This window comes from Cebus imitator, unplaced genomic scaffold (genome assembly GCF_001604975.1).
Source record: "Cebus imitator isolate Cc_AM_T3 unplaced genomic scaffold, Cebus_imitator-1.0 Scaffold76, whole genome shotgun sequence".
NCBI classification, from domain to species: domain Eukaryota; kingdom Metazoa; phylum Chordata; class Mammalia; order Primates; family Cebidae; genus Cebus; species Cebus imitator.
The window spans coordinates 10,612,939-10,628,841 of NW_016107391.1; the positions used below are offsets into that span (position 1 = coordinate 10,612,939).

Consider the following 15,903-nt stretch of genomic DNA (forward strand, 5'->3'; position numbering starts at 1 on the left):
TTTTCTTTTATGAACATGGCACTTTCGAAGAGTCTCGCCAGCTCTCTTATAGAATGCATTATAGTCTGGATTCATCTAGTTGTTTTCTTATGATTATATTCAGGTGAAAAGATTTTGTTGAGAAACTGTATAGATGGTTGTCTGTATTTCACATTTTGTCCCATCACTGACACATATTGTCAGTTCTTTCCATTATTGGGCATGCAAAATAGGATCATTTGTTGTAAAGGTACAATGCTATAATTTATAAGTGATCCTGAGGTTATACTTGAAGAATGTGTGAATGTTGTGTTGTCCAACAATGTTTTTACCTTGTGGTTTTAGCATGCATTGATAATTCTCACATAAATTAACTATTACTTTGCTGTTACAAAGTGATAATTTTTTCTTTGAATCAGTTTCACTCTGTCCTTCAGGCTGCTGTGCAGTGGTGTGATCTTGGCTCACTGCAGTCTCTGCCTCCTAGGTTCAAGCAATTCTTGTGCCTCAGCCTTCTGAGTAGCTGAATCTGCAGGCATGCATCTGGAGGATCACATCACACCTGGCTAATTTTTGTTATTTCTTATTTTTTTAAGTAGAGATGGGGTTTCTGCTGTGTTGCCTGGGCTGGTCTGGAACTCCTGATCTCAAGTGATCCTCTCACCTTGACCTCCCAAAGTGCTGGGATTGCAGGTGTGAGCCGTCATGCCTGGGCATATATTTTTGATTCTGTATTTCTTTTACATTTATTAGTTGTTTTCTGTATAGAAGTGCTTTCCTCACCTTTCTTTCTCCTCCTCTCTTTTTTAAATCCCTATGAAGTAAAGGATTATTTTTGCATTCAATATTGTTACCCTTTTTGATTATTAAATTGCTCCAAATTTAGCTAGTGTAAGCCCTTTCAAAGTCAGCTCCTATGTCCTTTTGACGTGACCCTGTTAGTCTTTAAGTACTTTTTTGCTTTCTGGCATAAAAAGATGTTCCAGGCCTGCAGTTTCTTAGCTCTAGTACTGAAGTCAGCTGTTTATCCAAAGAACTTCAATTCCTTTTAGTGAGAGATGTATTTAGAACCCAAAGTCTGGGCTCCAGTTGTGTTAAATGTTTTATACATCTTTACTGCCATTTTGCTGGATATATTTACACCACCATGAATAAGAAAATCAGGAAGTTCTATGTTTAATATATGATATTGTTAACTTTAACATATTGTTGAATCTTCAAAATGCTTTAGTAGTCTGCTGTGTATTTTAATCCTTATTTCGTAATTTTAGAATACAAAGTATACTAATATTACTATTTACCATGTGATCGTCTCTCTGCTGCACATTTAATAAACATTTTAAAAATTTGTATTTTTAGTAGAGACTGGGTTTCACCATGTTGGCCAGGCTGTTCTTGAACTCCTGACCTCAGGTGATCACCCGCCTCAGCTTCCCAAAGTGGTGGGATTACAGGAGTGAGCCACCGCTAGCTGGCTGTGGTGGCAGGCGCCTGTAATCTCAGTTACTCAGGAGGCTGAGGCAGGAGAATCACTTAAACCTGGGAAGGCGGAGGTTGCAGTGAGCCAAGATTGTGCTGCCACACTCCAGCTAGGGCAACAAGAGTGAAAGTGTCTCAACAATAACAACAAAAAATTGGTGTTCAAAGATATTTTATCCTTCCCATTGTACAGATAATAAACTTTAAGCAGATTATCCAAGATTATACAACTGATAACTGACAGAGCTGAAAGAGGCAGAATTTGAACACAGGGTTATCTCCAGAGTCCAAGTTTTGGGGTTTTTTTTTTTTTTTTTTTTTCCGCATTAATAACTCAGGCTTTATTTTAGAAGGCAAGGTAGTGTTAGGGATAGTTAAGAGAACCAAGATGATATTGTCTAAAAGTTTTTTTTTTTTTTTTTCTTGTGTGTGTGTGTGTATGTTGTTTTTTTAGAGACCAGGTATCTCCAGATTGGCCTCCTTCTTCTGGGCTCAAGTGATCTCTCCCACCTCAGCCCCCTGATTAGCTGGAACTGCAGGCATTGCCACTGCATCCAGCTATCTTCCACATAGTTAGGTTGCCTTCCAAATGATTTGTAGAAAATTCTTCAGCATAACTTTTCATTATAGAACCATAGCTGCAGAATGTATATAGGTTAGAATTGAATTTGTGCTGATCTTAGGATCTATCCTGAGACATTTTTCATTGTTAAAATTTCTGGGATGGATTTGTTATGTAGGTAAAAAAAGAGAATGAGTAAAATATCTTGGTTAATAGAAGTTTTGGATAATGATGTTTTATTGAAAGTTTTGTGTGTCTGGGTGCGGTGACTCAAACACCTGTAATCTCAGCACTTCAGAAGGCCAAAGTAGAAGGATCCTTTGAGCTTAGTTCAAGACCAGCGTAGGCAACATAGACCTTGTCTCTACATAGGAAAAAAAGAAAAAGTTAGGGGTGGTGGCATACACGAGAGGCTGAGGAGGGAGGACCACTTGAGCCTGGGAGGTTGAGGCTGCAGTGAATCATGATTGTGGTGCTGTACTCTAGCCTGAGCAACATAGCTAGAGCCTTTGTCAAAAAGAGAAAAAAGATTGTATGTTATGAATTAAGTGTATCATAGATAAGAAACTCACTTGTTTTAAACTTTAAGCATCAGAAAAATGCAAAACTTTTCTAAGCATTTCAGTTTGAGTTTTCCAAGTTTTGGTTGATTTTCTAAGCATCTGTAGAAGGGCAGTCAGCGGAATTGGGAAACAGAGTTTCTGAGAGCACCACAGTTGCTTGTCATAACATTGTAAACTAAGGAATGGGATGAAAATTCCAACCTGCTTTATTTAAATCAGTAATTACTTGTTTATACAGTGTTCCAGATGTAAATTTATTTCATTTGACAACAAAATTGAAAATCCATAGAATATATCTGCAATGAATGCTGTAAGTAAGAATTGTTTAAAGCGTATACAGCAGAGTTGTTTTGTTATAGAATGGCAGCCATCCTACCCACCTCAGCTTATCCCACCTTTACTATAAAAACAACTGCCTGAGAAAGTGTAGCTGATCTGTTTTAGGAAGTACTGACTCATCACCACTTCCTCACCTTCTTTTTTTTTTTTTTTTCTTAAGTAGAACCTGTTATTCCCCAATCCTGAGCTGATACTTGTTTTTCTAATGTGTCTGGATAATTTTTGCAGTATTTTGTTGAAATTACAGAAGCTAGTACTGAATCACATGTTACTGATATGGGATGTCAGGCTATCCCAAATGGATAGTTTTCCCACCCTTCTCATGACTTCTCTCTCTCTTTTTTTTAAAATTGAGACAGAGTCTTGCTCTGTTGCCCAGGCTGAAGTACAGCAGTGTGATCTCGGCTCACGGCGACCTCTGCACCCGGGTTGAAGCAATTCTCATGCCTCAGCCCCCCGAGTAGCTGGGACTACAGGTGTGCACCACCACACCTGGCTAATTTTTTTGTATTTTTAGTAGAGATGGAATTTTGCCATGTTGGCCAGGCTGGTCATGAACTCCTGACCTCAGGTGATCCGCCGCCTTGGCCTCCCAAAGTGCTGGGATTACAGGTGTGAGCCACTGCACTTGGCCAGCTTACCTTGAATGCTACCTAGAGCAGCTTTTGAGTGCATTTAGGGTAAATGATAAGCACCTCCTTGAGTCTACCATTTAAATACTTTACTGCCAAAGACTGTAAGACTTCCAGACTGACTCTATCAGGGTTCTTTTTCTTTCTTTTTTTATTTGTGACTTTATGCCTAATAGGTCATATGATATCTGAAGCTTGTCTTGCAGTTAATTGGTACAAAAGCCCCAAGAAACCCTTTTCCAAGCTCAGCATTACATACTGAACAACTCCTTGCTGTCCTATGTAAACAAAATGCCGTAACCCCCACATCATGTGAGAAAGAATTTATCAGGTTACCACTACAACCATACTTTATTCTGTTTTGTGAATGCTTAGTATTCTTGTGACCGTCAAAGTAGGTATACAAATAAAGGGACTAGGATTTACTAGGCATCTTAGTGCTGTTGTCCTTCCCCCTTAACAGACAATCCAGAGTGACATAGATCCCCACTTATAAACAGTGGTTGTCAAACTTCATTGTGCAGAAGAATCACCTGTTGGACTTAGTAAACTACAGACTGCTGGTCCCTACACCCAGAGATTCTGATTGACTAGGTCTGGGGTGGGGCCTGAGAATTTACATCTTTACAAGTTCTCAAATGATGCTGATGGTGGAGGTTCAGGATCTCACAGGGTTATTACTTACATGCAACAGAACTGAATTTTGGCCAATCGAAAGAAAAAATTTACTAAAAGGATACTGGGTAGCTACAGATTTAGCTAGAAATACTACTTGGAATACTAGAAAAACAGACTTGGGGCTAGGCTTGGAATACTAGAAAAACAGGCTTATGTCTGTGATTCTTATCACAGATTCCAAGATATTACTGCTACTAGCAGTGAATAGTGGATGCCACAGTTTGCACTGTGGACCACTTGTACTGTACATTGCATATGTTGTGGACCCTTGATATGATTTGCCTCATGCCCCCACCCAAATCTCATGTTGAATTGTAATCCCCACTGTTGGGAAAGGGACCTGTGGGAGGTGATTGGATTATGGGAGCAGATTTCCCCCCTTGCTGTCACATCTATTCATTTACCTGTTGTCAGTGGCTGTTTTCATGCTATAAAAGCAGAGCTAAATAGTTGGGATAAAAACCACATGTGATGGTGAGTTCATTCTCATGAGATCTGTTTGTTTAAAAGCATGTAGCACTTTTGCTCTACTTTGCCGTCTCTCTCTTGCTGGCTATATGAAGATGTGCCTGCTTCCCATTCACCTTCCACCATGATTGTAAGTTTCCCAAGGCCTTCCCAGGCATGCTTCATGTACAGCCTGCAGGACCATGAGCCAAACCTCTTTTCTTCGTAAGTTACCCAGTCTCTAGTAGTTCTGTTTTTGAGACAGAGTCTTGCTTTGTCACCCAGGCTGGAGTGAAGTGATGCAATCTTGGCTTACTGCAACCTCCAGCCCCTGGGTTCAAGTGATTCTCCTGCCTCAGCCTCCCGAGTAATTGAGATTACAAGCACTTTCCACCACGTCCAGCTAGTTTTTGTATTTTTAATAGAGACAAAGTTTTGCCATGTTGACCAGGCTGGTCTCAAACTCCTGGCCCCAGGTGATCTGCCCGCCTCAGCCTCCCAAAGTGCTAAGATTACAGGTGTGAGCCACCGTGCCCGGCTAGGTAATTCTTTATAGCAGTATGAGAATGGACTAATATAGCCCTGCTGCCGTCACCGGCTGCCCAAGTGGATTCTATGCAGTTCTTGCTTCTTGGTGTCACTAGCTTCTGATTCAAAGTTCTGGATGAATGTGTCTAATTGGTAACATCTGAATAATTTGCCCCCTGCCTTTGTTGTATGGGAGGTTGGAAAAATGAAAATCTGGTATTTTCAGCTTTCATGGTGGGAGACAGAACTCCTCCAAAACTTACAAGGTGGGCTCTTGTCAAAGAGGAGTTTATTCATGACTTGGCCACACTGTAGCTGTTTTTTGACCATGTGTTTCAGGAGCCAACAAAGTATGACCAGCTATTTTTGTAAATAAATTTTTATTGAAACAGTCACACTTTTCATAGACTTATTGTGTATGGCTGTTCTCATACTATAAAAGCAGAGCTAAATAGTTGTGATAAAAACCATCTGGGCCACAAATATTTACTATTTGGCCCTTTATAGAAAAAGTTTGTCAACCCCTGACAGGAATAATGAGATATTTCAATTCAGAGTCATGCAGTCAACATTACAGATGTTGTGGAGAGCTACATGTTCGTTTGTCCAAATTGTTCCTTTAAAATAGGGAGATTACAAACAAATATTTGAAGCTATTTGAAGAAGGGCTTTTTAGATGTAAAGTTGTAAACCTTATTAGTCTCTCTTTAGGCAGAGAACTGAAGAAACATGTATACTTCAAACTTGGGAGTGAAATTCTCTCTCAGATTTTAACATTGAAAAGTTAATTCTTAATTCTTTCTCATATATTCATGGCATCGTTAATGATGTAGCAAAGATGTCCTGTAACTTGAGAAGAGAGAAAATTATGTGATATAAATGTAGTTGAGAGTCTTAGAAAATTCTGGTGCCCTTTAACACTAGCCTACCCATGTGAATTAAGTCAAGTTATGAGAGTTTTGATTCTGTTTGCCATAACCTTTGTATATTACAATTTTCAGAACTTGTTTGCCACCAGAACAAGTTATCTTGTCAAAAATGAAAGGCACATATCCACAGGATAGACGTTTTATGACTGCCTGTCTACCTACACCTGACTCAGTGTGTGGGGCCCAGGCAGCTCTGTTTTTAGTACAGACATTCCTCAACCTGCAGTGGGGTTGTATCATAATACAACCATGGTAAGTTGAAAATCTTGTAATTCAGAAATGCATTTAATATACTTTACCTACCAAACATCATAGTTTAGCCTACCTTAAACATGCTCAGAACACTTACATTAGCCTACAGTTGGGCAAAATCACATAACAAAGCCTATTTTATAATAAAGGGTTGCATATAAACAGTGAAAAATAGCATGATTGATGGGTATTCAAATTATGGTTTCCCAGGCTGGTCTCACAAAAAAATAAAAAATTAGATAAGCATGGTGGCGCATGCCAGTAATCCCAGCTACTTGGAAGGCCCAGGTGGGAGGATTGCTTGAGTCATGGAAGTCAAGGCATCAATGAGCCATGATTGCGCCACTGCACTCAGCCTGGGTGACAGAGTGAGACCGTGTCTCTAAAAGCAAAACAAAACAAAAACATAACACAGTGTCCACTGAAAGAATGCCACTTTTGCATCATTGTAAAGGCAGGAAATCTTGATTGTTAAGATGGGGACTATTTCTATGTGGTCACACTTACTTGGGCTGTTGTTACGTAGTAAGAAAAAGTGGGGGAAAGTGTATAGTTTGGAAAGGAAGAAATAATACTCTATTCATAGGCAATGTCATTGTATATGAAGAGAATCGAAAAGAATCTTCAAACTCTGAAAAGTAAGTGAATTTATTAACATGGTGGTTGGATTCAAGTTTACTATACAGAATCAATTGATTTATGTAAACCAGCAATAAACCAAACAGTCTCAAGTTTAAAAAATGACTCTTTTTGAGACAGAGTCTCTGTCATGCAGGCTGGAATGCGGTGGCACGATCTCGGCTCACTGCAACCTCCATCTCCCAGGTTCAAGTGATTTTTGTGCCTGAGCCTCCTGCATAGCTGGGATTGTAGGTATATGCCAACACACCTAGCTAATTTTTGTATTTTTTTGTAGAGATGAGGTTTTACCATATTAGCCAGGCTTGTCTCAAACTCCTGATCTGAGGTGATCCACCCACCTTGGCCTCCCCCAAAGTATTGGGATTACAGGCGTGAGCCACCACTCCCAGCCAAATATGACATTATTTAAAAATATTAGAAAACTGTAAATATTTTAAGAATCCAGCAAAAAGTATAGGAAATTTCTTTACTGAATACTACAAAATGTTTGTGTTAGTCTGGGTTCTGTTAGAAGCAGTTGTCACAACAATATTAGACATGCAAAAAATTTATTAGGAAAAATGCCTATGAGCAAAAATGGAGAGAGTTGGTAGAGCATTCACACCAGAATACTCGTGTGACATTTGTGAAGGAGAGATGAAAGGAAGGTTGGGTGGAAGAGGCTTAGACTGCAGTATAATCGAGGTTTAGCAGAGTGAAAGGAGAATCCTTGAACTCAGCAGAGTAGTCCTGAGTCTCCCAGAACAGGCTTTCCTTAGTATCCTTACCAGGTCAGTTATTGATTGGGAGTATCGCATGGGAAGCTTGGCCCCAATCAAACATGATAAATTACAGAGCCCCGTAATAGGGATTTTGTTCAGTTACACTGCCTGTAATTTGGAATGTGAGAGGCATACTTTGAAGGCCACCTGAGTTTACACTTTGCAGCACACAGATCTACTACTTCACACAGGTTTGAGGTTCAGGGAGCAGCTCCTCTATGGCTCTTAATGAACTCTTTTCCTGAGAAGAAACTTAGACAAGAGATGGTGGTTGGAAGAATCACAGCTCCTGTATGGTTGACCTCAGGGTTGCAATTGGTACTTATCGTTCTCCTCCACTATGCATTTTGTTTTCTCCTCACATAATCATGTCTGAGGATCTCAGTGGCTTATATGGTGGTATGACTCAAGCCTTTTTTCCAAAGTGTCTGAACCCTTGGTAATCATTCCTCTCAGGCTAATGTTATGATATATGTCCGTTTACAGTTAAAGTGAGGTAAAGGAATAACCAAGTAAATCATGTGGATTCCACACATTCCTCTCTGTTCATATTACGTAAAAGCAGTCCTACTTCCACCTACTGATCAGGATCAGTTACCCCTGCCAAAATGGCAACTCATTTTGCCTGCTGATTCCTGGAGTTTAAAGTGCCCTGGTGGCAGCAGTAAACTTGTTCATTGAGACTCTTGTACTATTGCCTGGCAAGAGTATATGCCTTTGGAACCAGGACCTGCAAATGTACAGAGTTCACAGTTACAGGCATGGGAAGTATAAAATCCCTTTGTGGCTCATTGGGAATAATGATAAATGGGTGATTCTTGCTGCTTCTCATTTGTTCCTGAGTCTATTCTTCGTGCTGTATACATTGCACCATATAGAGGTCTGTGATTTGATGTATCTTCATGTTAAAAGGTATCATTCCATTCTTTCACATTATTACCTTTAAGCTAAAAGTTCAGCTCTGCCTTTATAAGGTATTACGGTGTTCTGTGAGGTCAGTTGCTTCTGGATGGTGTGGTATGTGATATGACTAGTGGTCCCAAGGTTATGAGCATACTCCTGTGTTTGCTTTGAATTGGGTTCACTGATTGGACACTTTGGTGTGTGGGATTCTAGTCCTGTGGTTCAGGCATTCTGTAAGCCCCTGGATTATGGTCCTGGCTGAACCTCTCAGATAGGTAAGATAAACCCAAACCCAGAATATAGATATTTATCACTGAAATGAACTACTGGCCCTTCTGGGATGAGAGATGCCTGATATAGTCTACTTGTTAGCAAATGATTGACTGGTTGTTCTCTTTGAATAATAGAATCATAATAGGAGTTCATATGGTTGGTCTCTGTTTCTGACAGGTTGGACATTCAGAGGTAGCAGTAGCTAGACAGAACTTGATAAGTGGAAGTTCATTATTGTTGGACCCATGTGTAGCCTCTATCTAGTGTCATTGTGGTCAGTCTACTCATGTATTAATTGTACCAGTTCTAGGATGTATCCTATTTTATCTTCATGATTGTTCAGTGCCTCTTCCATGGCTTATGCTTTTTGGTGGGCATTATTGTGGAACACAAACATCTTTATACACTTTGTGACCATTCCCTTGTCTCCGTCCTGTGCCTTTATCCCATCCCCGCCTTGTTCCTGATCTTTTTGTCCTTTTCCTTCTAGACCCCTAAGCAGATATCCATGCACTGGAATTTACATATATTTTCACCTTGGGCCACTGTCTTAGTCTGTTCTGTGTTGCTGTAGCAGAATACCTGAGGCTGGCTCATTTATAAAGAAAGATATTTGGCTCACAATTCTGGTGGCTGGAAGGTTCTAGATTGGCTACCTGCATCCAGTGAGAGCCTCAAGCTGCTTCTACTCATGGCAAAAGAGACCAGCCTGGGCAGCAAAGCAAGACCTTGTCTCGACAGAAAATAAAATAAAAAATTAGGCATGGTGTTGCGTGCATGTGCCTGTAGTCCCAGTTACTCAGGAGGCTGAGGTGGGAGGATTGCTTGAGCCCAGGAGGTTGGGGCTGCATTGAGCCATGTTCATGCTGCAAAAAAAGAGATCACATGGTAAGAGAGGAAGCAAGAGGGAGAAACTAAGGAAGCCAGTCTCTCTTTAACAACCTGCTCTCCAGGGAACTGATTTCTGTGAGAGTGAGAACTCACTTGCCCCCTCAGACAGGCCTTAATCTATTCATGAGGGATTCACCACCAGCACCCAAACACCTCCCACTAGGTCCCACCTGCTAACACTGCTACATTGGGGAGATCAAATTTCAGTATGAGTTTTGGCGGGGACAAACCACATCTAAATTATAGCAGCTGCTATCCTTTGGCATGACCCATATCTTCTGCTCACAACTCTACCCATTGAAGAGATTTTTCCTTTTCTCTTTCTTTTAAGGCCATTCGTGAATGTAACTTAAGCATAGCCTGTCAAACAACAACAAAAAAAAAAAAAAAAAAAAAAAAAAAAAAAACGGTTAATATAACAGATCCAAGACTGCTGTCCTTAGGAAGGTCTATTTGTAAAGTTATCTCTTGGTGGTTGGCATCTGGGAACTTGGATTTCAGAAATGTTCCTAGCATTTCATAACTGATAAGAATTAAAATATAGACATTATTCTTATCCAGGGTTAACAGACTTTTTCTATAAAGGGCCAAATAGTAAATATTTTAGGTTTTGTGGCCCAGGTGATTTTTATAACAACTACTTAACTCTGCTTTTATAGCATGAAAATAGCCATAGCCAGTAGGCAAATGAATGGGCATGGCTGTGTTTAGCAATTTCTCTTCTGCTTACATGATGCCAGTAGCACTCCTCCTTCAAAATTCAACCTGATATAACTTCAGACATTGCTGAGTATCACCCAGAGGGGAAGAATCAGTCCTGGTTCAGGACTACTACTGTGATTTTTTTCAGGTGGATCTTTACCTCACTTTAGATATTTCCTGATGTCCTATCTTATGAAAAAAAAATTTTTTTTTTTTGAGTCAAAGTCTTGCTCTGTCTCCAGGCTGGAGCGCAGTGGCTTGATCTCAGCTCACTGCAACCTCTGCCTCCCGGGTTCAATTGATTCTTCTGCCTCAGCCTCCTTAGTAGCTGGGACTTCAGGTACATGCCACTATGCCAAGCTAATTTTTATATTTTTAGTAGAGATGGTGTTTTACCATGTTGGCCAGGATAGTATCAAACTCCTGATCTTGTGGTCCCTCAGCCTTGGCCTCCTAAAGTGCTGAGATTACAGGTGTGAGCCGCCACGCCCGGCCGAAAAATGTTTTATGTATTTGTCTTTTGTTGTTGTTGTTGTTGTTAGTTGTTTTAGGTGAAGGGTAGGTCGTCTAGTTCCTCTTATTTTATCTTGACCTAAAGCCAGAGTCACTTTTACATTGCAGGAGATGTCCTGACATGCCCCTAACCACTGCATACCTAAAAACTCACTGAAGTGGCAGATCTTTTGAGTCTTCATAGGGTTTATCTCCCATCTTCTGGAGCCACATGTGTGTTACCAGGGACTCTAGGATACCAGTTACCTCTAGCCCATTCTTTTGTTCATTCCGTCCAATCAGCATGATGTAATATATGTAACAGATCAGGAGGTTTCGATGTCTGTCCCCACCCAACCCCACTGACTGTGTTATGACAGTCTAAGAGATAAAATAGTCCTAAGACAAAACTGTAAGTTAATATTACACCACATGGTTGCAGATTGTTTCTTATCTTCTAACTAGAATGGAAAGTAATGCATTCACCACATCAATACTTGAGCTTTAATTAGCTTCAGCAGCAGTATTATGTCCGAGACTGCAAGCTGTGATTAGGGCTAGAATTTGTTTCATTCTGTGATAGTTCACACAGTCATTTTTCAGGATCTTTCTGCTTTCTGCATGAATTAAATAGAATACAATAGAAACTATTACCTCTGCATACTTATAAGTCTTTACTCTGGGCACTAGTCTTTATTCTGTGCTTCTCTGGAAGAAATAGTCTTTTATTGACCAGGTGCAGTGGCTCACGCCTGTAATCCTGGCACTTTGGGAAGCCGCCTGGGTGGGGGGTAATGGGGGGGGCAGATTATGAAGTCAGGAGATCGAGACCATCCTGGCCAACATGGTGAAACCCTGTCTCTACTAAAATACAAAATATTAGCTGGGCGTGGTGGTGCGTGCCTGTAGTCACAGCTACTTGGGAGGCTGAGACAGGGGAATCGTTTCAACCTGGGAGGCAGAGGTTGCAGTGAGCCGAGATCACGCCACTGCACTCCAGCCTGGCAACAGAGCAAGACTCCGTCTCAAAAAGAAAAAAGAAATAGTCTTTTATTTATCTTGTTCTGGGCAATGGGTCAGAGGTTTCCACTTGGCTTGATCCATTGTGACGGCTTTTACCACACAGGTGATGGACCCATTGTGGCGGGTATTCTAAATGCCAAATATATAAATTCTAATTATGAACTGAGGGAGTAGAGAATGACCATTATTAGGTGGATCTGCAGACTCAGTGGGCCCACTATGAGCCACGCTTTTGCCATGACACTCTTTATTACCTGCATTCAGCATATTCTACCCCATAGAGCCTCAACTGGGATTATTCTTTTAATTCCATTCAGTTGGTAGCTGGGCTGCTCTAAAAAGGCATAACTTACATATCTCATACCTTGGTGTTATTCCATGTGGCCTGTCTCCCCAAGGCTAGCTGGGGCTTCTTCACAACATTGGTGGTCTCAGGGTACTTGAATCTTGTACACAGCCTCACTTCTGTTACATTCTTTGGTCAGAACAAGTCACAAAGCCAACCTAGATCTATGGGGAGGGCATATAGATTCCAATTTTTGATGGGTTACTGGCAAGACTGCATTGCAAAAGAGCATATGAGATAAATATCTCTGTGGCCATCTTTGGAAATAAAGTTTACCATAGCCCTGCTTCATCTGCTGTCTTCCAAAATGCAGTAGACCTTTCTCATTTGCCATGGTTTCTTTTAGCCTATTCAAATCCTTCTTTTTATATACTTAAACATCTTTTTCACTGTTATTTTAGTAATGATTTAGCAGAAGTAAGTGTGGTGGTTCAGTTGTTCAGTCCACTGTGGTTAATTGGTAGTTGTGATCTTTGGAATTAGAGATTATTGCCATATTCTCTCTCTTTTTTTTTTTTTTTTTTTTTTGAGATGGAGTCTCTATCACCTAGACTGGAGTGCAGTCGCCAGTCTCAGCTCACTGCAACTTCCTCTTCCCAGGCTCAGGTCGTCCTTCCACCTTATCCTCCCTGGGACTACAGGTGTGCCACAAGCCTGGCTAATTTTTTTAAATTAATTTTTGTAGAGACAGTTTCACCATGTTGCCCAGGCTGGTCTCTAACTCCAGGGCCCAAGCAATCTGTCTGCCTCAGCCTTAAAAATTGCTGAGATTACAGGTGTGAGCCACTGTGCATGGCTTGTTGGTTTTCTTTTTTCTTTTTTTATTGTACTTTAATTTCTGGAACCAACCCAAATGCCCATCAAAGATAGACTAAATAAGGAAAATGTGGCTTGTTGGTTTTCTTAATGGTTCTGTGTTATCTTATTAACCTACTGGAAAACAAGTTGTCTTTAGTTTCTCCCCCACTACTCCCACTATCATCTGATAATTTTCTTGGCCAGTTGCATATCAGAGTGGGAAGGCAGTGTTTGGAAGTGGTTTGCCCTGGTATAAAGGCATTATTCCCTATAGAAAATGGGAAGTACCTTTTTTCATAGTGAATTTAAACTTGTCTGCTTTTTAGTCTTAAACGACATCAGTGGTATAATACCATTTGCTGTCAGGGATCTGTAGACTGTTTTCACTTTCTTCTGCTATGTCACTGCTCCTAGTTGAGGTTATACTGTGTCATCCTGCGGTTTTTTTGTTGTTGTTGCTGTTTTAATACCTAGTTATCTGGGTGAGGAATAGAGAAAGATTTGCTACCTCTTCCACATAGTGAACAATAGGATTGTCCCATTGGGAATCTTTTTTATTTAGTGGTAGATCATGTCATTTTGAGTCTCTTTAGAAAAATTCTTTAGAAAGTCATATTTTAAGAGGAATATTGATAAACTGGGTCATCTCTAGAGGATGTCAGCCAGGATATTTGGTATTAAATATTTGGAGGCCACTAAAGAAAAAATGTTTACATCTGCTTAGAAGTGAAATAATGAGTTAATATACTTTCATATATAATAATGAGTTTCGCATTCTGGCATTGTTTGAATGAATAGAGGCCATTGGCCGTGTTGAAGAGGAGTTCCTTTGAGAGCTGAGTAAGGTCTTCTCGGCCTTTTCCAGTCTTTTATAATTCAGAGGTTTTAGGATTTTTCCATAGATAACAGCTCTGCCATAAGTGGTTGTTTGCTTAAAATCAGAATTTTGGGGTGCCTTATATTTTAAACAGTATATTTGAAAAATAATCTGATTTTTTCTTCTGTTCCACAGGACTTAAATACTATTTATTCTTATCTTCATGGAATGGAAATATTATCAAATCTCAGGGAACATCAGCTTAGGTAAGTGTGGTTCTGTATTTAAGAGCACATGATGTATAGCCATTCGTTAATTTATTCACCAAATAATTGTTAAGCACCTTTATATTCCTTACTGTTTTAAGCCCTTGGAGTATACAATATAGATTAGATCCCTGGTTTCCAGGAATTTATATTTTGGTAGGGGTGATTTTGGAGTTGGTGAAAAACACTGACAGTAAAAACTGAATTTGTCTTTCTCATTTTGGTTTTTCTTAGCCATGGGACCTTAAGTTGGAACTAACATTTAGCTGTGGTTTTTGGCTTCAATAAAATAGGGATAATAATAGTATCTTTGTTGAAGTGTTTCGAGGATTAAATAAAAATAAGTACCTGAAACAAAACAGTCTGAGGATGTGCTAGCTAGTAAAGGCAAAACTCCTGTTATCTTTTTGTAGTTTGTATTGGTATTTATCATGCCAAATGCTTCAGCTGGGTATGGTATGTTGTATTACAGTGTTGTATTAAAGTGGAAGGAGCAGGAATCTTGATTTGGCCTAAGCTGCTGAGGACAAGACCCATAAACTTTCTGAACCCCATTTTTTTCTTCTAAAAAATGGGCTGGCTATCTGTCCTGCTTATTATACGTCATTATGATTGTATTTATGAAGAGTTTAGAGTGCTATAAAACGTTTAACTGTATAACATTTCAATTAAACATGTGTTCCCATCATGAACAGCTTATTCAGTGACTTTTCCTGGGTATTGATCAAGTTTCTGCAATGGACCAAATGGATAAAATATAACTGTTAAGGATTTATCATTTACTATATATTTTCCTGTATAACATAATTCAACTGTTAGTATATGCCAAATAATTATATCAGGAAGAACGAAAACTGAAACTTTAGCATTTTGTAATACTCAAAGTATTTTTTTATTGCAAACTGATTTATATATTCAGCAATGTTACTGTATGTACATGCCTCTGTCAGTAGCTGTTCTTCACACTGAGGATTCAGTAATGAACCAGACAGATTGTATTTTTTGTAATAAAAACATTATTTAGTGCAAATTGACAGATTTTATAATGTACATAAAGAGTATTATGGTTGATGCCATTGAATATCTATATTATTGCATTATATATATATATGCACATATATTTCTAAACTCTTTGTAGTTTAGTGAAAACGACCTAGTAGATCTGGTCACTGTCTATTGTAATTATAACAGAATTTTAAAAACAAAATGTAACATAAAATCTTCAAATTTTTTTAAATATGTTAGATTAATGTCTGCAAGAGCACGCTATGAGAGATACAGTGGCAATCAGGTTCTCTTTTGGTAAGTATTTCCATAATTCACTTAAACTAATGACTTTTTAAATTTTAACTGTTAGCATTGAAATTCATTTGATTCTGGGACCATTTATGTACAGCACGTTGGAAAATATTCATAAACCATGAAGTATATAACATGCATAGAATATGCCAAAAGTGTACAATGCAATGAATTTTTAATAAATATATACTAAATGTGCAGTGACTACTCAGATGAAAATAGAGCATATCAGTTTTCCAGAAGGCTCTAATTAACTTTCTTTTTGAAAGTTAATCACAATTCTGACTTCTTTTTTTTTTTTT

The 15,903-nt window shown here is 39.2% G+C and overlaps 1 protein-coding gene across 11 annotated transcripts in view; it reads left to right on the forward strand.

The window, feature by feature from the left end:
• RAPGEF6 (Rap guanine nucleotide exchange factor 6) overlaps window positions 1-15,903 on the forward strand; it is a 234,319-nt gene that overhangs the window by 19,295 nt on the left and 199,121 nt on the right. For all 11 annotated transcript variants that reach the window (XM_037739935.1, XM_017532126.2, XM_017532129.2 and 8 more), the window contains exons 2-3: window positions 14,232-14,302; window positions 15,548-15,604. In XM_037739935.1, the coding sequence (XP_037595863.1) occupies window positions 14,232-14,302; window positions 15,548-15,604 (128 nt within the window). The remainder of the gene's footprint in view (window positions 1-14,231; window positions 14,303-15,547; window positions 15,605-15,903) is intronic.